Genomic DNA, 25,713 nt, shown 5'->3' with positions numbered 1-25,713 from the left:
CCTTTACAACTCAGTTCCCTTTCATATTCNAAGAGGCATTTGAAACCTGATTGAGCCCTTGTTAAAGCAAGTTCCAACTGAGTAGTCTTTTTGATTAATCAATGCATGTTTCTTCATCAATCAGAGGGCCCAAAAGGGGCACGCATTGTGTTGGAGACAATCTTGCCCCAATTTGTGCTGTGATTCAAAGCATTTCAGTGGAAAATGCTTCAACTATGAGTAAGATAATATGTATATATACATACATGCTGACCTACGTGCTTCCTTGCTATGAAATAATGCGTATGAACAAATAAATAAACTAATCAAAGAATCTGTATGCTCAGTTTTTGTGCATTGTGCCCACATAACTTAACTGCATTTTGTGGGGTTTTGTGCCCTTTTGGACGTTTCCCCCTCTTCATTTCAAAGTGCTTTACCCACTTCAGATTTTTGAATTGCAACTACTTTAGGATATACTTACTTACTGCTAGCCTATGTCGTTTCTGGTTTTACAATTATATAATAATAATTCAACCGAAGAATTTATAATTTGTAATATATAATTATGTAAATTAACTGAAGAAAAACATTTATTATAATTTGGTAATATAACTTTTTTTGGCATTATATTGTCTTCCTTCCCTTCTTTGAGACCAATTGTTTTTTTCCTAATCCAAACCATGTGGTTTCAATAATTACTGGATTCCCTTATTACAATTCTGCAATCTTCTTTATGTATTTTTAATTCAGTCCAAGATTTTCCACCCCAAAAAAAAGGGAAAATAATTAATGAGAAGATTCACTTTGTTAAGTAAGTGGGGTTTGTCTGTCTATCCAATAATCCCCCTTTGAATTTTATATTAAAGTTGAAATCATTGTATAATTATATATTTCATATGATTTCTACTGTTTATGATTAATGTCCCATGCCTTAAGATGGACATTATTGCATACCAATACAGCTCAATGGTATGTTCGATTTATGTTATATTTGAACCTTTATACATCAAATTTTGATAATTAATAACTTCTCATAGCTTTTAGTCTCTTGTGATGTTATTATTATGAAAAAGAAAGAAATAAATCTTTGGATTGGGTTCACATATTTCATATGGCCCCCACTTCATATTCCCATTATATTGGTGAATTGCTTAGTCTCATCTCATCTGGGCAGGCAGGCTGCCATTATGAGTTCCCTCCCACTTAGGTCACACTACCACTTGGGGCATTCATAACTCATACTAGCTGTCCCAAAGATTCTAATATATTGTTCTTATAGTTCGCATTTTTTCAAGCCTATTTCTAATAAACCAATCTAATTTTCAAAAATTTACACAAATTTGTAATTGAAAAATCACATTGGGTGAGTTCATCCATCTCATAAAAAGTAGAGAGAGAGAGAGCTTACCAGAGTACAGCGGCAGCTTTTGAAATGGGCAGAGTCGGTGGGTGGGTGGGTAAGGGAAGCATTGAATTTTGTGTGTAAAACCCAGATTTGTGATTCAGCAGCTGCTCTTCTGCATGAAACAATTATAGATACAAGAGGTGAGAGCCATNTCCAATAATCCCCCTTTGAATTTTATATTAAAGTTGAAATCATTGTATAATTATATATTTCATATGATTTCTACTGTTTATGATTAATGTCCCATGCCTTAAGATGGACATTATTGCATACCAATACAGCTCAATGGTATGTTCGATTTATGTTATATTTGAACCTTTATACATCAAATTTTGATAATTAATAACTTCTCATAGCTTTTAGTCTCTTGTGATGTTATTATTATGAAAAAGAAAGAAATAAATCTTTGGATTGGGTTCACATATTTCATATGGCCCCCACTTCATATTCCCATTATATTGGTGAATTGCTTAGTCTCATCTCATCTGGGCAGGCAGGCTGCCATTATGAGTTCCCTCCCACTTAGGTCACACTACCACTTGGGGCATTCATAACTCATACTAGCTGTCCCAAAGATTCTAATATATTGTTCTTATAGTTTGCATTTTTTCAAGCCTATTTCTAATAAACCAATCTAAATTTCAAAAATTTACACAAATTTCTAATTGAAAATCACATTGGGTGAGTTCATCCATCTCATAAAAAGTAGAGAGAGAGAGAGAGAGCTTACCAGAGTACAGCGGCAGCTTTTGAAATGGGCAGAGTCGGTGGGTGGGTGGGTAAGGGAAGCATTGAATTTTGTGTGTAAAACCCAGATTTGTGATTCAGCAGCTGCTCTTCTGCATGAAACAATTATAGATACAAGAGGTGAGAGCCATTGCCATCCTTCCACGCCCCCCATATTAAAATCTGGAAAAATGTATACTAAAATAAAATATTCAATCACTTACCTAAAAGCACTAACCCGCCCAAGTTGGCATTCCCTAGCTGTTTCTTATGAAATTAAAGAAAGTGATAATGTCACATTAATGGGCCTCCCCCCTATTTACAAAAAAAAAAATATTACCTTTACAACTCAGTTCCCTTTCATATTCATATATTTTTCATGAGATTTTATTAAATTTACTCGTTACAAAAGTAAATATGAGAGTTTTTTTTAGTGAAAAATAAAAGAGCTATGAATTTATATGGTGGCATCAGTTCTGAAAAAAAAAAATTCTCTTTAAAAATACAATTTATAAAGGTAGTCCTTCAAGTAGTTTAAAAAAAAAAAAAAAAAAAAAAAAAAAAGCTGCCATTAATTTCTTAAAATAAAAGGTAACCGACCCTCAAGAAATTAGGCTTGTGGCAAAGCAAGAAACTCTTTAATTGAATGGAAAGAAGCAGAAAAACATGAATTCCAGCCTATGGTTTCCTTTCTTTGACGATGGGGAAGAAAGGAATTGAATCAATTAATTATTTGATGGAAGTCTAAAATGGAGCGGGTGAGATTCTGACCTGATTCGTAGACCAAGAGCAGCGAAGAAAAATGGAAATTTTGTTGAAACCCCCCATTTGTCCGATCTGAGAAGAGGGGTTTTTTCTTTTCTTTTCTGTTCTTCTTTAAATTCCCATTTGGCATTCGCCTTTTGATGCTATTTGTCAGATTTATTCTTCTCAGCAAAGGCAATCGCAACGAGCTAAAGCACAACCAAACAATTTTCTCTCCATCACTGGTCGTTTTCCTTTTTATCTGTTCTTCCGGAGTGAAGTCCATTTCATCTAAACACAAACAGTCCTCAAAGATCTTACTTCTTTCCCTTTGTTTCTTTGTTTCTTTGTTTCTTCGTTTGTTTTCATCCTCTAAAACCCCCCGCAGATTTCTGTGCCTTCGGACTTCTCCAGCTTCTGCGAGAAATGGATCTGGTTTTCTAGTTTCAGGGACTGATTCTTCGGGGCAGTGTGCAGAAAATGGCAACGGAAATACAAGCTGCTGCAGAGAACCCCAGCTCTAAGAGGCAAGCATGGTGAGTTCTTATGTCTTCCTTCCCCATTTTCCCACCTTCGGCTAAAGCTCCCATGTCAATGGTGCTGATTGGGAAGGTATTTTTTGGGTTTTCTTTTTGCAGGTTCTGCACTACTGGCTTACCGAGCGACATTGTCATCGAAGTGGATGATATGGCTTTCCATCTCCACAAGGTCGCCTTCTAAATCTTGAACTTACTTGAGTAGTAGTTTTTTCCTTTTCTTTCTTGGTTGATTTGGTTGTTTCGGATAGTTCCTCTTGAGTTCTGGCCTTACGGATTTGTAAATTTTCAGTTTCCTCTGATGTCTAAGAGCCGGAAACTTCACAATTTGATAACTGAGCAAGAAGAAGCCAACTACCCTACTCCTACCAGAGAAAATCAAAATGAAACTGCCGAAGCAGAGCAACAGGAAGAAGACGAAGTTGAGGAAGATCACTTCCACATAGTGCTCTCTGATTTCCCCGGCGGCTCTGAGATCTTCGAAATGGCATCGAAGTTTTGTTACGGCGTGAAGATAGACCTCAACTCTTCCAATGTCGCTCCTCTCCGCTGCGCCGGAGAGTTTCTGGAAATGACGGAAGAATACAGCGAAGAAAACCTAATCTCAAAAACTGAGAGATTCCTCTCCCATACCGTACTCAAAAGCATCAAAGAGTCGATTAAAACGCTGAAATCTTGTGAGCTTGTAATGCCTCAAGCCGAGACCCTATGCATTACGCAGAGATGTATCGCTTCGATCGCTTCAAAAGCGCCTTCCGCCGATCCCGCTTTGTTCGGATGGCCAGTCAGTGACGAAGCCAGTGGCGCTCAAGATCATTCGAAGCAGATGCTATGGAATGGAATCGAAACCGGAGGGCGAAAGAAGAGCGGTGGTAGAGGAAGCAAGGGAATCTCATGGTTTGAGGATCTCGCACAGCTGAGTCTGCCTCTGTTTAAGCGGTTGATTTTCTCCATGAGAGATCAGAAAGTAAACTCGGAGATTATTGAGAGCTGTTTAATGAACTACGCCAAGAAATATATTCCAGGCATATCCAGGTCGAACCGGAAGCCGTCGTTGCCTTCCTCCTCTTCGTCTAGTATGCCTACGGAGACTGAACAGAAGGAGTTGTTAGAGACCATCATCAGTAATCTTCCACTAGAGAAGAGCTCCAAAACTTCAACTGCAACAAGGTTCCTCTTCGGATTACTGAGGACGGCCAATATATTGAATGCTTCGGAAGCTTGCAAAGCTGCTTTAGAGAAGAAAATAGGATCGCAACTCGAACAAGCAAAACTGGACGATCTTCTGATTCCGAGTTATTCATATCTGAACGAGACCTTATATGACGTTGATTGTGCAGAGAGGATCTTATCCTACTTCTTGGATGGACTCGACGAGACAAATGAAGAGGTCACTGAAGCTAATCAAGCTGAGGACGATGGTCTCAGATCGCCGGCGTTAATGCTCGTCGGCAAATTGATAGATGGATATCTAGCGGAGATCGCCTCCGACGCCAATCTGAAGCCGGAAAAATTCTACAACCTCGCAATTTCTCTCCCTGAACAGGCTAGGCTCTTCGACGACGGTGTTTACCGAGCCGTCGATGTGTACCTCAAGGTTCGCAAGAAGCAATCTCCTAATCTCTACCCTGCATTGATCTCAAAATCCTGCATCGGTATAAGTTACTCAATGATGTAAATTCTTTTGACAGGCACATCCATGGATATCCGAAGCAGACCGCGAGAAGATCTGTGGAGTAATGGACTGCCAAAAGCTGACATTAGAGGCATGCACCCACGCCGCTCAGAACGACCGCCTTCCACTGCGAGCAGTAGTGCAGGTGCTATTCTTCGAACAGCTGCAGCTCCGTCACGCCATCGCTGGAACACTCATGGCTGCGGAGTCTGTACCGGCGGATACCGGAAGATTCTCAGCCGTATCCCGTCCCGAAACGGAGGAGTTGCAACGGGGAGTGGGAGAGGAGATGGAGGAGGAAGTTCCAGGGCCAATAGCGCACGAGAACGGCACGTGGAGAGAGACAGTGAGGGAGAATCAGATGCTTCGCTTAGACATGGATAGCATGAGGACGCGGGTGCATCAGCTTGAAAGAGAATGCTCGACGATGAAGAAAGTGATCGAGAAGATCGATAAGGATAAAGCAGCGGGTCCACAAGACCCTGGAGGTCGATGGCGAGGATCGTTGATCAGACGGTTTGGATGTAAGTTCAAAACTCAGGTTTGTGATTCGCATGAATCAGCGGTTGCGGATGGCCGGAGAGGACGACACCACCATCATCAGCAGTAGAACCTACTGCAGACGAATATTTTCTTTTATCATTATTATTATGGTTAAATTGGGAGTTGTAATTTTCCAAATTTTGTGATAGGGTAATCAAATTTGTTGCTTCCACTCACCGTTTTGTGGCACGTCTTTCAGTGATACCTTCATTAAATTAGAATCACCGCATGACACGTGGCCCCTCATTGTTATTTTGTGAACCAATTCTTCCGTAATATTTTGGGGTAAATTAATATAAAAATAATTCTAAATATAAAAGGAACTTTATATAGGATAAAAATGAATTCATTAGTAAAAGTTGTTGTGATGTGATAATGAATGGACTTTTGAGGTTGGATAAAGCTTAATAAACCATCAATCATCATCCATTGACCTATAAATTAATTCTTTTTCCTCCCTCTTGAAAAGTTCTTAAATTTTTTTCTTCCTTTCCTTTTGAGTAGTAATTCGTCGTGAAGAGTTGGTATAGGGTTTGGTAAAGCAACAGTGAAAAAGGTGATTAGAGGCGGCGCCACTTTTGAAGAACGCTTTCAATTTTAGGTGTAAAAGACTCCAAGAAATAGTGGCTCTTATAATTGCATGCGCTTTGGTTCATGATTCATCATTTTCAGTCAAACAAAGCCCATCTACTTTCTACCGTTCCTCTTTCTTCTTCATGTTCCTCCCCTCCATCATTATGTTTTTTTTTTTGTTTCCCCGTTACATTTTGCTATGACCCAGTTCCTTTGAATTTGAAACTACAAACATGCACTCCAGGTGTTTGTATAAATGCCGCACTGCCTCTGCCACTTCCAATTCTCCTTGTTTTGTATCAATTCTTGTGGAAAAAACTTTCTCATTTCATTTGAAATGGAGAAATTCCTTGTCGGGTTAGTTTCGACCGCCCACGAAACGCATAACAATCTGGACACCTGCACGCGGATAGAAAGACCCTATGAAACTTCACTGTCCCTAATATTGGCTTTGGGCAAGAAGGCAAGGATGCTATATTTGGCTCTGAATAGTGATCCCCTTAATGGAGGAGATGATTAATTCTGATATCAATGAGCTTAAAATTGCTGCCACCAAGCTTGGTGGAAAGGGCCTTGAAGAGCTTAAAATTGCAGCCACCAAGCTTGGTGGAAAGGGCCTTGATACTTCTTTGCTGCCATGTGAGTGCTTTGTAATGCAAGGGCTTGTTTGGGTTCATCTGCTCCAGACACAGTTTGTGAGCTTCTAAATATCATGTTTCTAACATCATTATGTAGTTACTTGTTGATTTTTGATCTCACAAACTGGAGAACTAACATGCTTATTACTTTTCTCTGCTTGTCCGACCTATTGAGGTGACAGTCACTCTCATTTCCTTGCTGGTTTGATTTATGGTTTTGAAATGTTCACAATATCGTGTTTCTTCTTGATTTCCTTAAGAACGGATGCTGGGAAATGGATTGGCTTCGTTGCAGTGGTGTTGAGGCTCTTCTTTCCACGACGTTTTCCAGGTTAGCATCGTGGTCCTCTGTTTAGTTTTCCATCACTTCTTGTTCATCAGTGTACTGTTGTTGTGTATGATAAAGAGTTGTTTTGGATTCTTATTCTTTTATCATGCATTTGAATCCTACACTACAAAAAGGCATTTGTGATCCGTATTAACTTCAACCTTATTATTTCTTGATGGAACTCAGATCCCACGTCATTAGTAGAGTAGAACTAAACATTCTTTATAAAGGTCTGGAAATCTCTCTCTATCAGACACGTTTTTAATGGTAATAGAGTCAGACACCGGGCAGTGTGCCAACAGGGACGCTGGCCCCCAAGAAAGATGGATCGTGGGAACTCATATCGTTTGTTTGGAGGGTGAAACTAAACATTTCATATAAGGGCGTGGAAACTTCTCCTTAGGACACACGTTTCAGTAGTGTGCCAACAAAGACGCTAGCCCCAAGGAAGATGGATCGTGAGATCCCTACATCAGTTGGAGAATAGAACTAAACATTTCTTATAAAAGTGTAGAAATCTCCTCCTAGAAGACTCGTTTTAGCGGTGCGTCAGCGGGGACGCTGGGCCTTGAGGAAGATGGATCATGAAATCCCACGTCTGTTGGAGAGTAGAACTAAGTATTTTTGTATAAGGGTGTAAGAACCTCTCCTAAAAGACACGGTCTGAAACAATAATAACGGGCTAATGCCTACAATATTTACTGGCTATAGATTTGGATTCTTACAAATTCATTGTTTTTTATAAATTACTGAAGAGTAATTGTCAGAAGTTTTAAATTTTATTCTAAATTTTAATATTTAGATTGCGATGAAATTGAAAAAAAATATAAATAAAAGGGTATAGGAATATCCGAGTAGCAAATGAGGTGTATGCCACGTGGAAAAAATAGAACCAGTTATGAAGCATGCAATCAGGTAATGAGATTCTTCTTATCCAATACATTATCTTACTCTAACCAAAGCCACATGATCGTTTTGTCCTCTCATTCCAAAACCTTCCTACTCTGCCCGTTATTATAGTTTCAGTATCAGTCGCCGGAGCAGTCTTCATTTCATTTTCTCCTCTGGGAACACGAAGAGATACCAGTCTCCAGAGCAATGGCGGCTTCAGTACACGCGGCGGCTACGCTTATTCAACCCTCCAAATTGGCCGTCTCCGCCAGGAGCGGCACCTCGCAACTCAGATCTTCTCAGACCGTTTCTAAAGCTTTTGGCCTTGAATCTGCCGGAGCTAAACTCACCTGCTCTCTGCATTCCGATCTCAAAGAAGTTTCTCGGAAGTTCGCCGATGCCGCCAAGATCGCCGGCTTCGCTCTTGCCACTTCCGCTCTTGTAGTCTCGGTATGCCCTTTCTTTGCTTATGGAGGTTTGGTTTGCTTACGGTCTTGTTTGTTATTATTCTCGATGTTTTGAATGAATTTAGGATCGTTTCGGTCCTGAGAACGTTAATTTGCCACCTGAATTTAGTCGCTAATATTGATCGACTTCTTTCAGTTCTATCTCGCACAAATTGACACTTCTTGAGGAAACTAATTCTAGTTCAGAATGTCTAGTTGATAATCTCCGATTTGGTAACTTAGTGATGATTTCTTACTAAAGAAAGGATGAAAACTCTTGATCCAAGTGGTGCAAGCATTTGAATCCGTTTATTAATGCTCAATTTTCCTGAAGATCCCAATTTACAGTGGCCTTGTATGTTTAGGAAGTAATTGAGTTTAGTTAAAAGATTACGACAAAACTGGAGGCTAATATATGAGTTTAGTTTTGTTTACTTAATTACTTACATAACATTATTATGCAAGAATCACATAATCCTTAAATAACATATAGTTTGTGTATTAGGTATGTTCTAAATTAATAAAATACGGAATCTATTTGATACAAATCTTTTAAAAGTAGAGTATAAAATTTCAAGGACTGTCCTGACTGAGTAGACTTGGTGTATGCAAGTGTAATGCTACAACTTGGTGAGCATCTGAACTGTTTGAGGCTTTTCGTGTATTTCCAGGGAGCAGGTGCTGAAGGAGTACCAAAGAGACTCACCTTTGATGAAATCCAGAGCAAGACATACCTTGAAGTGAAGGGAACTGGAACAGCAAACCAGTGCCCAACCATTGATGGAGGAGTCGAGTCATTTGCCTTCAAGCCTGGGAAATACCAAGCCAGGAAGTTCTGTCTGGAGCCAACTTCGTTCACTGTGAAGGCTGAGGGAGTGAACAAGAACTCCCCACCAGAATTTCAAAACACCAAGCTCATGACTCGCCTAACTTACACCCTGGATGAGATTGAAGGACCCTTTGAAGTGGGTTCTGATGGTTCCATCAAGTTTGAGGAGAAGGATGGCATTGACTATGCTGCTGTCACTGTCCAGTTACCTGGAGGCGAGCGTGTCCCTTTCCTCTTCACCATCAAACAGCTGGTGGCCTCTGGAAAACCAGAGAGCTTTGGAGGAGACTTCTTGGTCCCATCATACCGTGGCTCATCTTTCTTGGACCCAAAGGGAAGAGGAGGTTCAACTGGGTATGACAACGCTGTTGCATTGCCTGCTGGAGGAAGAGGTGATGAAGAAGAACTTGCCAAAGAAAACGTCAAGAATGCTTCATCTTCAACAGGCAAAATCACTTTGAGTGTCACCAAGAGCAAGCCCGAGACTGGTGAAGTAATTGGTGTATTTGAGAGCATTCAGCCTTCTGATACTGATTTGGGGGCAAAAGCTCCAAAGGATGTGAAGATCCAGGGTGTCTGGTACGCTCAGCTCGATTCTTAGGCCGCCTCTCTTTCTTCCTTTATGATTGCATATTGTTCCTTGTAAGTTAAAAAGGGAAAGCTGCTAAACTTTCTTATGGAGAGACGATAAAAGGGGGTTCTGTTTTATCCAGTTTGCATATAAAATCTTGTGCCTTCCACTCGTCCTAAATATATATTTGCTTCACAATTCAAGATTAGATCTGCCAACGGTTAGCCACCCAGTCGAGTCAACATTGATTAGAAAGAGAAATGAATGCGAACGAAGATGTTGGATCTTGAAGGAGGAAGATTGAGAGATCTTACATCGATTGAAAAGGGAAATGAGTGTCAATGAGGACACTAGCCGGATTGTAAGATCCCCATCGGTTGGGGAGTAGAATGAAACATAAGGGTGTGAAAACATCTCCCTAACACTTAAGGGTGTTAAAACATCTCCGTGACACTAAAACTTTGAGGAGAAGTCGGAAAGAAAAAAAACCTAAATATAATCATATCGGCTAGTGATGAGCTTGGATTGTTATAAGCTTCTTTTCAACTCTATTTTTCTTGTATCAACATCAAGATAGAATATTGGAGTTCCGAACAAGAGTATCTCTTATGTTCTGCTTTGATGGTTTATGTAGCAACTCAAACCTACCACTAATAAATATTCCCTCTCCCATGGCTGACACTATCGGAAAAGACAACCACACATTTGAGTTGGGAAATAACAAATAATAACTTTATATTATAGCCACAAGAAGGGAAGCTTCGCATTCAAGTGGAGAAGATTGCGAATCCTTATTGTGTCTAGTCGACACCATAAAGTTATGATCTTTTGGTGAACATGGACATAGTGGGAGCTATTGATTATTATTTCTCCCATTAAATTAGTTTTTAAGCAGTTGGCATTAATAATAACCCAACAAATATGCTCTAAAACTATAAATATTACTTACACCATTTGTATTTCCAGTCAATTTTAAAAATTAAAAATTAAAATTTTGTTTTTAGGATTAAACTAATAATTCAAATGGTTGATGAAAAAAATTGTGAAAAAACAAGTATAACTTACTAAAAACAAATAATTATTTAAAAGTTAAATTTAATTTTTTTAAATGTATTTTACCCCAAAATATGCTTAAAAACTTCAATAATACCTTTAAATTTTTTTTAAAAAAAATAAAAATAATTTTACTATTACTTTTGAATAATAACAATTAGTACTCTAATTCAAAAAAAAAAAAAATTTAAAATTTTTAACAGTGTTTTAAAAATTTTCTCAAACTTTAATACCTTTCAATTTAAAAAAAAAAATAAAAAATATCCTTAGTGTTAATATTATATTCTAAAAAGTGACTATGAAATTTTAAAATGAGCATTAACATCTTTTACCTTTATATAATAAACCGTTTTTGTTAATATAGAGACGAAAACTGTCTACGGACACTTTATTTATAATCTTCAAACTTTTAATGTGGTACTAATAATCAAGATACTTTTTAATTTTAAAAAGAGTGTAAGGGTGTTTTTAAAGTTTTTAAAAATTTTAGAGATATTAATGAAAGTTTTGAAAATTATTTCTTTTTTAAAGTTTAAAAGTATTTTTAAAATAAAGTATCAACCGTTTTTCTCTCACAATAATTTTATTTTTATTTTTTTTAGTTTAAGGATATATATATATATATATATATATTAGTTTTGATCAAATATTATAAAAGGTATATTATTTTTAGATTGGTTAAGTTTATTATTTTTGAGACAGAATATAATATGTGCAAAACATTCCAATTTTAAAATTTACATATATATTTAAGCTTGAAAAAAATAATAAACTTAACAAATTTAAAAATAATATACCTTTTATAATATTTGATCAAAACTTTGAAATAAAATATGATAAATTAATTTCTGGATTTTTAGACTCCACAGATTTGATTTGACGGTTTTTTCTTTGTTCTTTATTTTCCTTTTCCATCCCTCCCTAATAAATAAATAAATAAATAAATAAATAAATAAATAAAGATGTTTAAAAAACTCGTCATATATTAAAATTTATACAATTAATTTCCAATTATAAATTACAAATTTACAATCAAAGCTCCTCTAAAATCGAAATCAGAAAGCCGGCTAATCTGGATGAACAAGATCAGGGTGCAGCAGCGTACCCATTTCCATACCCTTTCCGATCTTTCATCTTCCGAGAATCCATTTTCTTTTCCCAGCCCGACAAACAAACCCACCGAACCCAATTCCGTTTCTCGATTTCAAGGTCTTCAAACCCAATTTCAGTACAGATTTTGTTAGTCCCCACCATTTCTGAGTGATGGTTTTACGATCGAGGAGTGTGGCTGTGGCGTAGAATAGTTGCAGAGGAAAATGGAAGAGTTGCCGGGGGCATTGGGCACAAGCGCAAGCTTGGCACTCCGTCTTGGTCAGGCGATCTTTGCCTCGGCTTCCCTCGTCTTCATGTGTCTCGAAATCGAGTTCTATAGCTACACGGCTTTCTGGTAATCACAATTTCTTTCTTCCTACTTTCTCCTATTTGGTTGTTTTTGTTCTGGTTTTCTGATCACGACTTGATTAATTAATAGTCCTTAAAATCGGCTTAATCTTGTAACAACTTTTTGTTCTTGTAAGTAGCAAGTGTGTTAGCTTCATAGCCTAACTTGAATTTCAATGTATGCATTTTGTAAATTAGTGTATCAAATGTTTGATTACTGCCTACAGAAATTCTGTCTTGGATATTGATCAAAGAATCATGCGTTTTCCCAACAAGTTATGAATTTAGATTCTTCTCAACTGATAGTGGCAACCTATTTAAGAAATAACCCAAGTGGGTGTGAATATTAGATTGTTCATCCATTTTATGTAGCATTTCTTTTCCCTGGCTATCTTTGACAGGGTAATATGTATTTAAACAAGGATTAGCGGATCCGGGGTGTGCTATTATACTACTGAAATCATTTCAAACTAGATAGGTTACAATTTACAGAATGGTTTGAATGTTTGTAATATGATGAACTGCAATGGAATATTTCTCTGATCAAACAAAGTTTTCTGATATAGATAGATGAACATGGTCGAGAATTCTTGTTTGCAAGTTGTTTGGAGAAAATTTCTTGTTTGCATCCACTTCTTAGGTGTTCTTATGACTGGATGCAACTGTTTGAACATAAAGTTTAATATGTTTGGAGAGTTAATTAGAATTGCATCTTAGGAGGGAGGAGTTCTGAAAGATGCTCATCCAGGAGAGCATAAATGATGAAAACGTGAGCTAATTTTCTGTTGTTTTTGTTTCTTTTTTCCCTGATCATACATACATACACCTGCGAAAAATATATGAAGATTCAAAATCTGAAGGAAACTTTGTGATTGCTCATGTTGATTCCCCCAGCTATCTGGTGACAGTCATGGGTTTGATGGTTCCTTGGAGTTTGACATTGGCAGTAGTAGATGGCTATTCTGTTTTTGTTAGGCATTTACCTCCTCAAACACGAGTAACGTCGATCATCGTCACCGGAGATTGGGTACGGGAAATATCGTCTAGGAAACAAAATATAACATCTTTGTTCTTTGTTGTTTCTCCTTCTGATATCAAAATGAAGGGAAAAACATTTAACACACTTTGTATGTTATGTCATAGGTTCTATCATTTCTGTCTTTGGGTGCTGCTTGCTCGACAGCCAGTGTCGCCGATATCTTGCTCGAAGCCGGGATTTCGTATTGCTCAGCAAAGCTTTGCAATAGATATCGGCTTTCTGCAGTAATGGCATTCTTGTCTTGGTTTCTTTCTCTTGTTTCTTCACTCTTCAATCTCTGGCTTCTTCCATCTTTATAGAGTTTTTCTTCTTAAACTCATTTTTTAAGAACTGTATATGAAAAAAAAAAAAAAAAAAAAAAAAAAAAAAAAAAAAAAAANCTGATTTTCTTTATTCACTCTGTTGCATAAATTTGTCCAATTCTTCAAAATTGGATTGGATAGTTGTAAAAAAAAAAAAATTAATCCAATAATCATAAGTGTTCTGATAAATTATTTATGTTATTGTCCTAGATACTTGTTAGCTTTGCTCTGACCGATTATGTATCACTGTTAGTCTCACGATTTTGATTTTAAAACGCGTTTAATAGTGAAAGATTTTCACATCTTTGTATAAGAGATGTTTTATTTTCTTCTCTAACCCACGTGTGATCTCACACATAATCATCAAATAAAAGAGATCGATTATAATAAATATTCATTACAAACGAAATTTTGTATAAAAATAAGATCAAATAATTAAATAGAACCAATAAAATATCAAATATTGAAAATGGATGAGATTTAAAAAGCAAACTAATAATGAAAGGGAGGCATGTGGAAATTAAATGATGAATTAGATTAGATTAGATTAAGATTAATCAGAGACAAAGAAAACTCAGGAAAATGGGACAGTGCTGTCCTTAAAATGTTCATTAAACTCCACAACGTATGGGAATGTCTTTATTATTAGGTACTTTGTATTCGACTCCGACGGTGGTCACTGCCCTTTTGTGGGACACCCCCCTCCCCCAAACTACGCCTTCTTTAATCAAATAAAGTGAACCCCTTAACTTTTCTACGGCGAATACTCAGATCGACCAACACCCACGCCACCGGAACTCGTATATGTGTACCTTCTTTGAAGGCTCTGCGGCGGCGGATATAGCATTGCGGCGGCGGCACGGTTGGTCCTGGCTAGTCGTGGTCTGTCTGGCCGGAGATGGAAGGGAAAGTGGAAATGCGAAGATAAAAAATATTATATTTAACCAAATCAATTAAAAATTCCACGTCAGTCAGGTCAAGTATATTCAAATATCATTTAAAAATATTTCAAAATAAAAAAATAATGGATGTGAAATGACATTTTTAGACTTCGAAAACTAAAAACAAAATTCTTATTCTGCACAACTGAACCAATAATAATTAAAATAAATCTAGACTAAAAATAGAATTTTAACCGTTACCTTTTTAACCAAAACGTTGATTTTTTACGGCGAAAAAATGAATAATTGACATCGGTTAGGTAATAAATATAATGAGTAGGGTCATTATTGGAAGTACACAATGCAAATCCCATCCAACCTGTCTCGACCAACTCCCAGCCTGGCAGTCCCCACTATTAATTAAAAACAAAAAAAAAAAAAAAAACGGGGGCCCACATTACTGTTTGACCAGTCCTACGTGGTGCACGCAGTTTAAAAACCGTGAGCCCCACTTTCCCTATATAAATAACAATCAGCGTTCCCAAATCCCTAGCGCCTCCAAATCCCCTGGTTGTCGCAGTCTCCTCTCTCCGCCGTGACGCGCCGCCGTTAATGGGTATTTGCAGTTCATCGGAATCTACTTCAGTGGCCACCGCCAGACTGATCCTTCACGACGGAAGCTTGCAGGAATTTTCTTATCCAATCAAGGTTTCGTACGTTCTTCAAAAGAATCCGTCGTGCTTTATATGCAACTCCGACGATATGGATTTCGATGACGCCTTGTTAGCCATTGGCGACGACGAAGAGCTTCAACTCGGACAGCTCTATTTTGCACTGCCATTGAGTAGGCTGAAGCAGCCGCTTCAGGCCCAGGAAATGGCCGCATTGGCCGTCAAGGCCAGCGCTGCACTCATGAAACGTGGCGCAGGAGACAAATATGGCAACCGCCGGAGATCAGTGTCTCCGGTGGTTTTCAAAGCTAAGGAACTCAAGAGTCGCAAGCGAGTAGTCGCCGGCCGTGGAAGAAAAAAATTCGCGGCGAATTTGACGGCGATTCCTGAGTAGGTCGTTTTTGGTAAATCGGTGGGTTTATTGTGTAAATATTGGGGAAATAGGAACTGGTTCGTTTAGATATTTTGGTTAGTTTCTTTTTTTTTTCTTTTTTTTCAGGTAAACAACAAATTAGACTTTTGGATCTTTGTTTATTGTTTAAAATAGCAGTTAAGATTATAGCACTTCCAAAAATAAAACGATAGAAATAAATTAGTCTTTTTTTCATTTATTTTTCATAATAGTTTACATTTTTATGTCGGTTTTCTGAGAGGAATTTACATTTTTACCCTTTGCTTATAGAATATATATATATAGTTTTCAGTATATATCATGGCTATTATTTGATAAATAATTATACCATTATTATAATCGGTATAATTTAGATCTAAACTATATAATATTAAATATTCGAGAAAATAATACGATTGAAAGAATGTTTCTTTTATTATTATTATTTAGGTTGAAATAATGAAAAAAAAAATTGAATGTCTAAATAAATCATTTATTTATGCCATATTTTTATTTTGAAAGGATAAAAATATATATATATTATTTTGATTAATGTGGAATGGATAAAGAAGGCATGGGCAAAGGAGAATATTGGAAGAAGTGAGGAAAGTGAAAGGACATAATTGATTGATTAAATATTAAATGGTCCATTTGGTTGCTGTTTTAAGGTCCAGCCCTTCAATTTTGGTCTCCATACATCATTTTTTGGACACAAATGCTTCATAACGTAGTGGGGAACAGATAGTGAGGACCATTGATGGACCTCAACTTGCCACTCGTATTTTTATTCCCTTAACCGAGACACAGCCCTCGAACGAAATAAACTTTTTATTCAATACTCGAGTAACTTTAAATATCATGTTAGGAACCACAAGCATCTACATTAGTACAAACTTTAAAGTCTCATATCAATTTGACCAACGTGACTTTAAGATTACGCTATAATGTCCTGTGTTGTTCTCGTCATTAATGATATGAGGTTTTCTTTATTAAAATTAGAAAATTTATAAGGATGATAATGTTAGCCTGCGAGAAAAATGCCATTTCCAAGAATATCAATTTATTAACTTAATTAAAAAGTATTTAAGTAGGAGTTAATTAATCTTAGGCAGATTAGGAAGAATTGATAGAGTAGTCAGAAGACAGCTGTATATATTTGTGGGTAAGGGCAAATTAGTAGTTTCACGTACAACAATATTCTTTGAAATACTATTCAATATTAATTGTTAAATAAAGTAGACATATATTCAACAAAATTCTTTCCTAATTAAGAAGTAAAATTTTATTAAATTTGAATTTTCGTACTCATAATTTTAATAAAATGATAAAATAGAATCATTAACTACTTGTAAAATAATTAGATTCCTCACAAAAAAACGAATAAAAAATCGAAAAACATGCATGTATCTCTGCACCAAATTATAGATTAATTATTAGTTAAAGTTTCTAATAATTTTATTTAATTATTTTAAAGTAAGAAATTAATATTTTAAACATTTAAGTACGTTTAAAATCTTAATTAAAATCAACATTTGAAAAGTAAAAAATATTTAAAAATACTTCTAGGAGTGAGGAGGGTATTTTTATTTTTTAAAAAAAGCCTAAAAGTATTTTTGATTAATTGTAATAATATTTTTTATTTAAAAAAAAATTAAAGGTATTGTTTTAGATTTTTAAAATATTATTAAAAGATTTTATAAATATTTTTTTAAAGAAAAGGTATAATTTAAAGTTATTTTTATTACTTAGCTATATTATAGCTATACTAAAGTATTTATTTATTTATAGTTAAACAAACCCCTATGAATAAAATGTTATTTAATAGTGAATTCCTAGGATTTTGTGACTTGAGCAAATAACATATAATAATAATATTAATAATGAAGAAAGGGGACAATGAATATACGATTCAACGTGACATTGACTTGACCAACGTTAATTATGTGCAAGTTGCTGATCCTTGTCTCTGAAGCATATCCACGTGCTTTATTCTCAATAAATTTATTATTTAATTCTCTCTCTCTCTCTATATATATATTATAAATACCAATAACTAACACTTCTTCCCCAATGATCTTCCAAATACAATAAAAAGGTATTTTTTGTTCTTTCATTTGTTTTATTACCAATCAATCTTCCATTTAACTCTAAAATAATAAATACATTATTTTAAAATAACTTATTTAATTTTAAAGTTAGCTACATTTAGAATTAGTTGAATTCTTTTAATTTTTTTTATTAATCATCATATTATGATTGTCCTTATTTAGATGTGATTTCGATTCATTTATGTACTTTTAATTTATTCAAGTATTATAACGTTAATATTTAAAATAAATAAAAAAAAGTAAATATTAAATATCATTGTTTATAGAAGGTGGCTCAATTTTATAATATTTGTAGAAAATTTATAAATACAAGAGTGTAATAATAAATAAAAAAAGTATATTAAATGAATAAATAAGGATTTCACTCCATTTAAAATGGAGTGGAGAATTTGATGGGTGGAAATGTAATTTAACGAAAGTCAGAGTGGGTTGTGGGTAGGACGTTAAATCAGGGCCCAATCTCTCTAAAAATTGGGTATCTAAATGATTAAAGCCCAAGTAAAATTGGGTTTAACGTTGATTCCAGGCCCAATTTTTAGAGAGATTGGGCCCTGATTTACAAATATGGAGCAGAATTGGGCTTAACGTGGACGGTAGGCCCAATAAATAAACCAGTTTATCCGTTTCACATTCAACCTTGTATTCTCAACTACAGTTAAAATATTATACTATAGTGGTCCAAACCATCCAAATCAAACCAAGTCCACCGCTAGTAAAACGTGTCTAGGAAGGTTTCCAAACCTTTCTAAAAAAAATGTTTCATTTCTCTCTTCAATCGATATGATATCTCACAATCCACCCCCTTTGGGGACTAGCTTACTGGCTGGTCCCCATTACTCTCTCCAATTGATATGAGATCTCACAATCCACTTCCCTTCGAGCCCAACGTCCTTGTTCACACTCGTTCCTCTCTTCAATCGGAGATCTCACACAGAGGTTCAATTTCCGACCCCATGTATTTGTAACTAAAAAAACTTCGACCAAACATATCGGTCACAATAATTTTATGGCTAAGTAACCTTTGTATTAAATATTTGGAAGCAACCATGATGTTGATATTGAGGAACGATCCGAGATTCGATAGACTCGTCAAGAAAATACATTGATATACTAACTATTTATCACAAACGAACTGAGCTTCAAACTCAAATTTATTTACAACAAAAAATATGAAATCCTAGATGGTATCAACACACACAACATTGAGAAGATTACAAAATGTAGAAGGAAGAATGCCTCAAGATGCTGCCTTTTGCTGCTCTCCGCGCCGCTCGGTTTAGTGGACTGTGGTATGTACAGAAGGAAGAAAATATGTAACCCTTCTATTGTCTCTAAACCATTCAAGCATTTAAGCAGCTGCTGTGTCAGTTCACCATTTCCCTGGATATCAAATACCGAAAACTGAAGTCGTGCGACATCCATTCGACGTTCTTGCGAGACTTCCCGTTTTGATATTTCGAAACACCTCTTCTAAGAGATTCAGGTAAAGACTTTTGGATCATTTCCATCATACCAGCTGTGCACAAGCTTGATTCTTTTGCAAATAACTCGATGATCTTGGGTAAAATGACTTTTTTGTCCTTGCGTATGCCGAATGTCGCTCGAATGTATTCGTCTTTTGCTGTCTCTAGCTCCTGTAGGACTCTTTTGGGAGTGTATACACGAACCTGGAACACAGCAGAATGTCCGAGACTTTAAGACAAGACCACATATGACTCTATGTAAGAAACAGAAACAAGAAACTTTGCAGAGATGTTTTCAATACCGCAGGATCAGAATGGCAGCCTGTAGAAAGTGCAAAATGTAAAAGGGGTTCCGACCGGTGGATTTTGTACGCTTGTCGTTTATCTCCGCTTTTGAATCTCGACTTCGAGGGAATAAGAAGAGAGAGCCACTGCAAACCGAAGAAACTTATCACTTTATGTTGATCATAAGAACTCAAACTATCTACACCTTTGTCAGTGACATTCCTAAGCCCACCACTAGCAGATATTGTCCGCTTTGGCCCATTACGTATCTCCGTCAGCCTCACAGTTTTAAAACGCATCTGCTAGAGAGAGGTTTTCACATGCTTATAAAGAATGTTTCATTCCCATCTCCAATCGATATGGGATCTCACAATCCACCCCCTTGAGGGCCCAGCGTCCTCGCTAGCACACTACCTGGTATATGGCTCTAATACCATTTGTAACAGCTCAAGCCCACTACTAGTAGATATTATCCGCTTTGGCCCGTTACGTAATGCCATCAGCCTCACGGTCTTAAAACGTGTCTATTAGGGAAAAGGTTTTCACACCCTTATAAGAAATGTTTCATTCCCCTCTCCAATCGATGTGGGATCTCACAGCTTACCTGTCCAGGCCGAGGCATTCGGCATCCAAGTATTGAACTTTGTATGGTGTGGACACTGATTGTTTGACCTCCTATGTTATATGCAGCCTGAACGGAGGAAGAACGTAAGAACACGATAATCATACAGAATTTACGAATCATAACGGATCAGTAACACTCGTGTTGTACCTTCAAGTGAACAAAGACCTTCTTCATATTGTTTTGTGGTACACCATAAGCCAAGTATGCCTTTCAGAAAACAAAGTAGATATTATAGCCTGACTGTCTCTGAAGAACTAAAAAGAAGGAATGAATTCAAGTTATGAAAAATCATTACATGCATCATCAGAGAATTGTGTACGTTGATCCAAAATGCTAGCTTTTCCTCATGATTCAACTTCCTTGGATCGACTTCCTCTAACTTGGATATAAGCGACCTGACAACGTACGAGAATAACGACTCGTCATAAAATGAATAAGCAATTACATTACATACAAACATCGACATGTTGCTTACCTGAAATCTTGTAACAAGTGTTCGCTTTCGATCAATTTCTGACTATCCCTATAGATCCATGGCACTTCAACCATTGTGCTATACGGGCCACTGAACTCTTTGAGACCTTCGACGTGAAAAGGATTATCCAACCGTGGATCAAAAGATGGATTGTTTCTGAACCCGGGACTCAACATGTCGTACTGATCTTGCGGAGAGAATGCGCTGGTTGGTGACGACGATGAAACTGGAGAGGAAAGACCATGATGTGATGAAGGAGGATCTGAAAGTTTGCAATATATGGCTGATATGCACTTGACCATGTCTTCAGAAAGACGATTGGCGTTCTCGGGAGTATGGTCGAGAACTTGAGCACCGAGGTACTCTGCTAGACTGGTTAGATTGGATGAAGCGTTCTGAGCAAACTGCAGAAGAGGAACCATAAATCATGAAAGAATGAGATAAGCTTATCACATTTATGTCTCCAAGAGAGCAAATTCTCTAGTGAAATTCGATGGATACGAAGTTACCTCGACCATGGACGTTGGCTGGGAGAGACAAGGCCGTACATCTTGACCCAAAAAATCTTCTGGAAGAGAAGTTCTCTTTGAACAAACCGAATAATGTGATAGCGATGACTGACAACGACGAACGCTGGAGTCCAACAGCTTGTCTTCACAAATTCCACGATATTCCTTCATAGGATTTCCAAAAGAATCATAGCCAGACTGAACAGCTTTGTCTTCCTTTTTCGACGTAATGTCAGGTACGCAATTCGCAACATACTTGGCTTTCGGGGAGTTCTTAGGCGATTTTAGTTTTTCGTCGACGGTGGTAGGAGATGTAGAGGATATTTGTCCATCAAATGCTTTTCGATACAAAGACAGAAGATATTGTTCTAAATGTGAAACTTCCAGTTCCAATACTGCAATCTCTTTTATCAATTCAGTGGCAGGCTGTAGTCATGAAAGCAACGTTTAATATGTATCAATTCAGTGCCCGGTGTCTGACTCTGATACCATTTGTAACAATTCAAGCCCATTACTAGTAGATATTGTCCGCTTTAGCCCGTTACATATCGCTGTCAACCTCACAGTTTTGAAACGCGTCTACTATGAGTCTAGCCCTACTCCAACTAGTTCCTTGCACCGTCCCTAGTAGATGCATTTTAAAACCATGAGGCTGACGACGATACATAACGGGCCAAAACGAATGATATCTACTGAGCAGTGGGCTTGGGCTTGGGCTGTTATAGATTATGATATTGTACTAACCCCAACACTTTAAGGGAGTTACCTTTGGTACTTCGATGTTGTTCGTGTTGTCTTGTGAAGACGATCTATATCCCAATGCATTTTCGAGTGCCGTGCGAACCTTGAACTGGTCTTGCAATCTCTGTTCAAGCTGAAGAATCTACATTACATAGTTAAAAATATATGAAGGCGATGAACTGCAGAATCTAGCCTTGTTCAGAACATTTCTATGCCTTTTGAAGTTTATTATGTGTACCTCATGTTTAAGAGAGAAGTGTATGTTAGTTTTCGGGAAGTTCTTCGTCTTTGTCTTCACGGATTCGTCGAAGTAGCTCCCGTCCTAGGACAACCCGAAAAACAAACTTCAAATATGATACATAACTGTTAAGTAGAAGGATTATACAAGCTATATTTACCAGCTTCCTACGATTTGAAGCTTCAAAGGAGTTATCCAACTGTTCTTCCTCAATAGTATCCTTGACCATGTCTACAAAGCTGACAATACAAAAACAGCAAAGAAGAATTAAAATGCAGAAATGGAGAAGACAAGACCTTGGCCTTTTGATTCCATTACATATCGCCATCAACCTCACGGTTTCAAAACGCATCTAAAAATTCCCACACCCTTAGATTCTAAATCGGAATCCACCCCATTGGGAGTCCAGTGTCCTCATTGTCACACCGCCCGATATCTAACTCTGATACCGTTTGTAACGGCAAAAGCCTACTGCTAACAGATATATCCTTAAAAAGCGTATACTAGGGAGAGGTTTCCACACCCTTATAAAGAATGTTTCGGTCGCTTCTACAACCGATGTGGGATCTCACACGTATAGTCCCAATACATCCATATTCTACTATTCTCACCCAAGAACAGAAAAGGTAGAACGAGTGAAACCGTATAAAGATCACAGATCTGAAGAAGAAGAAGAAGAGAAGCTTGAAGAAGAACAAGGAAGAACAGAAGATAGAGCTCTAGAAGCAGAGAACCAAGATCACTTTCAGTACACCACTGATTTCAAAGTTTGGTGAGCCAGCAGAAACAAATTGTTAGACTTTTTTACTATTTTAACCAACCAAGGAGTCTTTCCAGTTCAAGCCCACATCAAGTGTGTTCAGAACAAAAGGAATAATCATTGCTAGACAACTAACAAAACCACTCAATTAAACACAGATTGAAGAAAAGAAAACCACAGCAGCATCAGAATCAAACCTCTGGGAACACTTGTGCAGTGGCATCTCTATGTTTTGCAGCATTTTGGCACCGTTTTCAGTGTCTTGCAACAGCATATCTGAGAATCAGCTCTATCAGTAAATCACAAGCTGACAAAGGAGAAGAAGAAGAAGAAGAAGAAGAAGAAGAAGAAGAAGAAGAAGAAGAAGAGGACATCACCATAAACAAACAAGCAACAGAAACAGAGCTTTTGTGAGTGACCAGAAAGCGATGATGATACGGCACTTCAAGACACGAGCGTCTGAAGAAAGCAAGCAACAGAGGTGAAATGGGGTTTCATAAAACCCATAAATGCGCTATAAAAACCAAGCTTTTAGACCAATGAAGATGATTCAATGGGTTTTGTAAGCGGTGGGGTTTTGCATTAAAAGGGAAGAAAGCAGCTGGCTGTGAGAAGAGCTTTAGTCGAAGAAGAAAAGGAAAGTTAACAAAAACATTCAAGCTCAGTAGACTCCTTAAATGTCAAAACGCTGTGAAAGTGGACAACTTTTCATGACCCGCAAACCAAAGGTAAAAACAACAAGCTCATTAGAGTGTTAATAGGCAAATAAAATACAATAAACCGACAAACAAATAACAATACCTCCAAGTTCGCCATTGTTAGGAATAGAATCGCCCATTAAAATTCCACATTCTCTTCTCTTGTTGGCATGTCAGTGGGAGTTGGTGACCGCTCTCTCCTTCCTTGTCCCTTAGCTGACTTCGTATAGTAATCTGTTTCATTTACATTTGTCTCTTTTAGCATTTGTTTTTTAACGATACCTAATCTTTCAATAATTCATTCAGATTTCCAGAAAAAAAAAAACACCAAAACATGTTACTGGTCACATGGGTGGCTATCATTTTTCAGTACTCAGGACACATCCTTGGTGAAATTTTGAGATCCATCCATAGAGACAAAGATCTACAAACACCAAAAAAGAAGCTCCATTGTTTGCTGTCATCTCTCAAGAACATAAGATTTGAGATCAAACCCAATAAGAATATAAAATTGTGGGTGATTTTAGATCAAACAAACAGAGGGTTGAGGTAAGAGAAAAGCAGGGGTGGCCTCAAAAGGAATGAAAGAGGGATAAAGGAGACATTGGATGCTTAGAAAGGGGAAGAGAGGGGTTTGGAGATACCCACATTGTCTTTCAGCATCCAAGAAACAATCTTTTGTCATAGAATCCTCAAGAATTAGATAAAGAAGGAAGAGATTGATTGATTTTTAGTTTAAAAAAACAGTGATTTAATCGATGCAGAAAAGAAAAAGGAAGGGCTTTTGATTATGTCAAGCTGGTAAACTCTCTCTTTTTGTCGTCATATTCACTTGCTTACCAAAAAGGAAGACTTTTTCTTTTCCTTTTCCTTTAAATTTCATCCTTTACTGCTTAAAGAGAGAGAGAGAAACAGAGTATGAACATGCGAGAAATTGATATGGGAAGAAGTAAATCTGATCTCTACATTATTATTTAATGTTGACAACAAAGTCAAAATCTGGGGAATTGGTTAATGCCCTCAATTGGGTATTCATAGTTAATACTTCAATATCAAGTCTTGTACACTAATTACGAGCGGCATATATGGTATCTAAAATGCGTTTGTTAGGATGAGGGAAACAAAACACCCTTTATAAGGCCCAAATAATACCCGCTAACGGTGGATCATGAAGATAAAAGGGATGAAAATGGGGTAGAAGAGTGATGAAAAAGATAGAAAAGGGTATTGATTGAGGGAGGGAAAAAGGTGGGCAAAGTATAGAGTATAGAGTCCCAACATAAATGATATAATATTAAAGAAAAGTTGAAAACTTTACAAATGCATTTGGACAATGGAGTCAATGCCAATCATATCCACCAAAAGGCATCGCTTTCTCTCTCACATTAAAATGGATGCCACTTTATTAATCCCTCCAAAAGCATATGTTTCTCTCACAAAATTACCATATAATACGACATTTTACTATATTCTTTGCTTCATTTATCTCTACATTTCTTATTCATCCATGGCATTCACGCACCCACGATCAAAAAAATCGAAAGAGACACAAAAATTTATGTAACCAAAGTGTGGTAGTCAATCACTATAACCAAAGTGTTTACATCTCTCACACCCACACACTACAAAATATCAAATTCAAATTTTCCCTCAATTGTCTCTGTGTAAATACAAAACGACACTCATTCCTCATCTCAGGACAACGTTAGATAAACTTTTATATAGATACCACAGTACTAATATTCATACATGTATATACAAATATGAAAAATGAACAAAATGAATCAAATAGTTCGTCAATCGAAGTGGGTAATATATCAAATTTGACGGTTCACAATGATATTTTTTTCACTTTGGATAATTGTGTTAGTTAATTATTAGGGGTAAGTAAAAATAAAATAAAAGAACACAAGTGGGCTTTTTAAGTGAATAAAACACTCTTAGAGGACAACTTGCAAGATTTGACCAAGATTTAAGGATCAAATTCAAACTAAACTTAAACACCAAATTTATGTTAAGCCCAAATCATGGAGAATAAATTTAATTAAAAAAAATATCAAGAATTAAACTAAATTTTTTGTCCAACCTATATGGGTCAAATTAAATTTATAATTCAACAAAAAAAAAAAAAAAAATTGAGATATAGA

At 36.7% G+C, this 25,713-nt stretch overlaps 7 protein-coding genes across 13 annotated transcripts; 5 read left to right on the top strand and 2 right to left on the bottom strand.

The window, feature by feature from the left end:
* Window positions 1-46: 46 nt before the first annotated feature.
* On the bottom strand, window positions 47-3,174 carry LOC111803596. The gene is made up of 3 exons (XM_023688086.1): window positions 2,885-3,174; window positions 2,118-2,226; window positions 47-177 (listed from the first exon to the last, which is right to left on the bottom strand). The coding sequence occupies exons 1-3, from the start codon at window positions 3,141-3,143 to the stop codon at window positions 117-119; spliced, it is 429 nt and encodes a 142-aa protein (XP_023543854.1). The 5' UTR covers window positions 3,144-3,174; the 3' UTR covers window positions 47-116.
* A 77-nt stretch (window positions 3,175-3,251) lies between these two features.
* Window positions 3,252-5,788, top strand: LOC111803594 (BTB/POZ domain-containing protein At5g66560-like). 2 transcript variants are annotated; one of them, XM_023688083.1, is made up of 4 exons: window positions 3,252-3,393; window positions 3,496-3,565; window positions 3,686-4,990; window positions 5,085-5,788. In XM_023688083.1, exons 1-4 carry the CDS (start codon window positions 3,338-3,340, stop codon window positions 5,676-5,678), a joined length of 2,025 nt encoding a protein of 674 aa, XP_023543851.1. In that variant the 5' UTR covers window positions 3,252-3,337; the 3' UTR covers window positions 5,679-5,788. The 2 variants fall into 2 exon arrangements, with proteins under 2 accessions (XP_023543851.1, XP_023543850.1); XM_023688082.1 differs by having other exon boundaries at window positions 3,389-3,565.
* A 259-nt stretch (window positions 5,789-6,047) lies between these two features.
* LOC111804404 lies at window positions 6,048-8,055 on the top strand. Of its 3 annotated transcripts, none has more exons than XM_023689200.1 (3): window positions 6,048-6,879; window positions 7,083-7,153; window positions 7,988-8,055. In XM_023689200.1, the coding sequence occupies exons 1-3, from the start codon at window positions 6,688-6,690 to the stop codon at window positions 7,992-7,994; spliced, it is 270 nt and encodes an 89-aa protein (XP_023544968.1). In that variant the 5' UTR covers window positions 6,048-6,687; the 3' UTR covers window positions 7,995-8,055. The 3 variants fall into 3 exon arrangements, 2 of the variants coding, with proteins under 2 accessions (XP_023544968.1, XP_023544967.1); XM_023689199.1 differs by lacking the exon at window positions 7,988-8,055 and adding an exon at window positions 7,337-7,952; XR_002816512.1 differs by lacking the exon at window positions 7,988-8,055 and having other exon boundaries at window positions 6,048-6,997; window positions 7,083-7,952.
* Window positions 8,056-8,116: 61 nt separating this feature from the next.
* Window positions 8,117-10,069, top strand: LOC111804403 (oxygen-evolving enhancer protein 1, chloroplastic). The gene is made up of 2 exons (XM_023689198.1): window positions 8,117-8,491; window positions 9,159-10,069. Exons 1-2 carry the CDS (start codon window positions 8,249-8,251, stop codon window positions 9,915-9,917), a joined length of 1,002 nt encoding a protein of 333 aa, XP_023544966.1. The 5' UTR covers window positions 8,117-8,248; the 3' UTR covers window positions 9,918-10,069.
* Window positions 10,070-11,971: 1,902 nt separating this feature from the next.
* Window positions 11,972-13,785, top strand: LOC111804402 (CASP-like protein ARALYDRAFT_485429). Its single transcript, XM_023689197.1, has 3 exons — window positions 11,972-12,387; window positions 13,275-13,407; window positions 13,524-13,785. Exons 1-3 carry the CDS (start codon window positions 12,257-12,259, stop codon window positions 13,716-13,718), a joined length of 459 nt encoding a protein of 152 aa, XP_023544965.1. The 5' UTR covers window positions 11,972-12,256; the 3' UTR covers window positions 13,719-13,785.
* A 1,191-nt stretch (window positions 13,786-14,976) lies between these two features.
* Window positions 14,977-15,880, top strand: LOC111804401. Its single transcript, XM_023689196.1, has one exon. The coding sequence runs from the start codon at window positions 15,215-15,217 to the stop codon at window positions 15,665-15,667; it is 453 nt and encodes a 150-aa protein (XP_023544964.1). The 5' UTR covers window positions 14,977-15,214; the 3' UTR covers window positions 15,668-15,880.
* Window positions 15,881-18,824: 2,944 nt separating this feature from the next.
* Window positions 18,825-23,813, bottom strand: LOC111804400. Of its 4 annotated transcripts, XM_023689193.1 has the most exons (13): window positions 23,670-23,813; window positions 23,246-23,327; window positions 23,066-23,144; window positions 22,269-22,347; window positions 22,109-22,192; window positions 21,896-22,012; window positions 21,130-21,555; window positions 20,621-21,024; window positions 20,441-20,540; window positions 20,293-20,352; window positions 20,125-20,211; window positions 19,538-19,666; window positions 18,825-19,439 (listed from the first exon to the last, which is right to left on the bottom strand). In XM_023689193.1, the coding sequence occupies exons 3-13, from the start codon at window positions 23,140-23,142 to the stop codon at window positions 19,137-19,139; spliced, it is 1,866 nt and encodes a 621-aa protein (XP_023544961.1). In that variant the 5' UTR covers window positions 23,143-23,144; window positions 23,246-23,327; window positions 23,670-23,813; the 3' UTR covers window positions 18,825-19,136. The 4 variants fall into 4 exon arrangements, with proteins under 4 accessions (XP_023544961.1, XP_023544962.1, XP_023544963.1 ...); XM_023689194.1 differs by lacking the exon at window positions 23,670-23,813 and having other exon boundaries at window positions 21,896-22,003; window positions 23,246-23,564; XM_023689195.1 differs by lacking the exon at window positions 23,670-23,813 and having other exon boundaries at window positions 21,896-21,994; window positions 23,246-23,564.
* Window positions 23,814-25,713: the final 1,900 nt, after the last annotated feature.

The sequence above is a fragment of the Cucurbita pepo genome, chromosome LG10 (assembly GCF_002806865.2).
Source record: "Cucurbita pepo subsp. pepo cultivar mu-cu-16 chromosome LG10, ASM280686v2, whole genome shotgun sequence".
Taxonomy (NCBI): Eukaryota; Viridiplantae; Streptophyta; class Magnoliopsida; order Cucurbitales; family Cucurbitaceae; genus Cucurbita; species Cucurbita pepo.
This window is presented reverse-complemented; position numbering and strand designations above follow the sequence as displayed.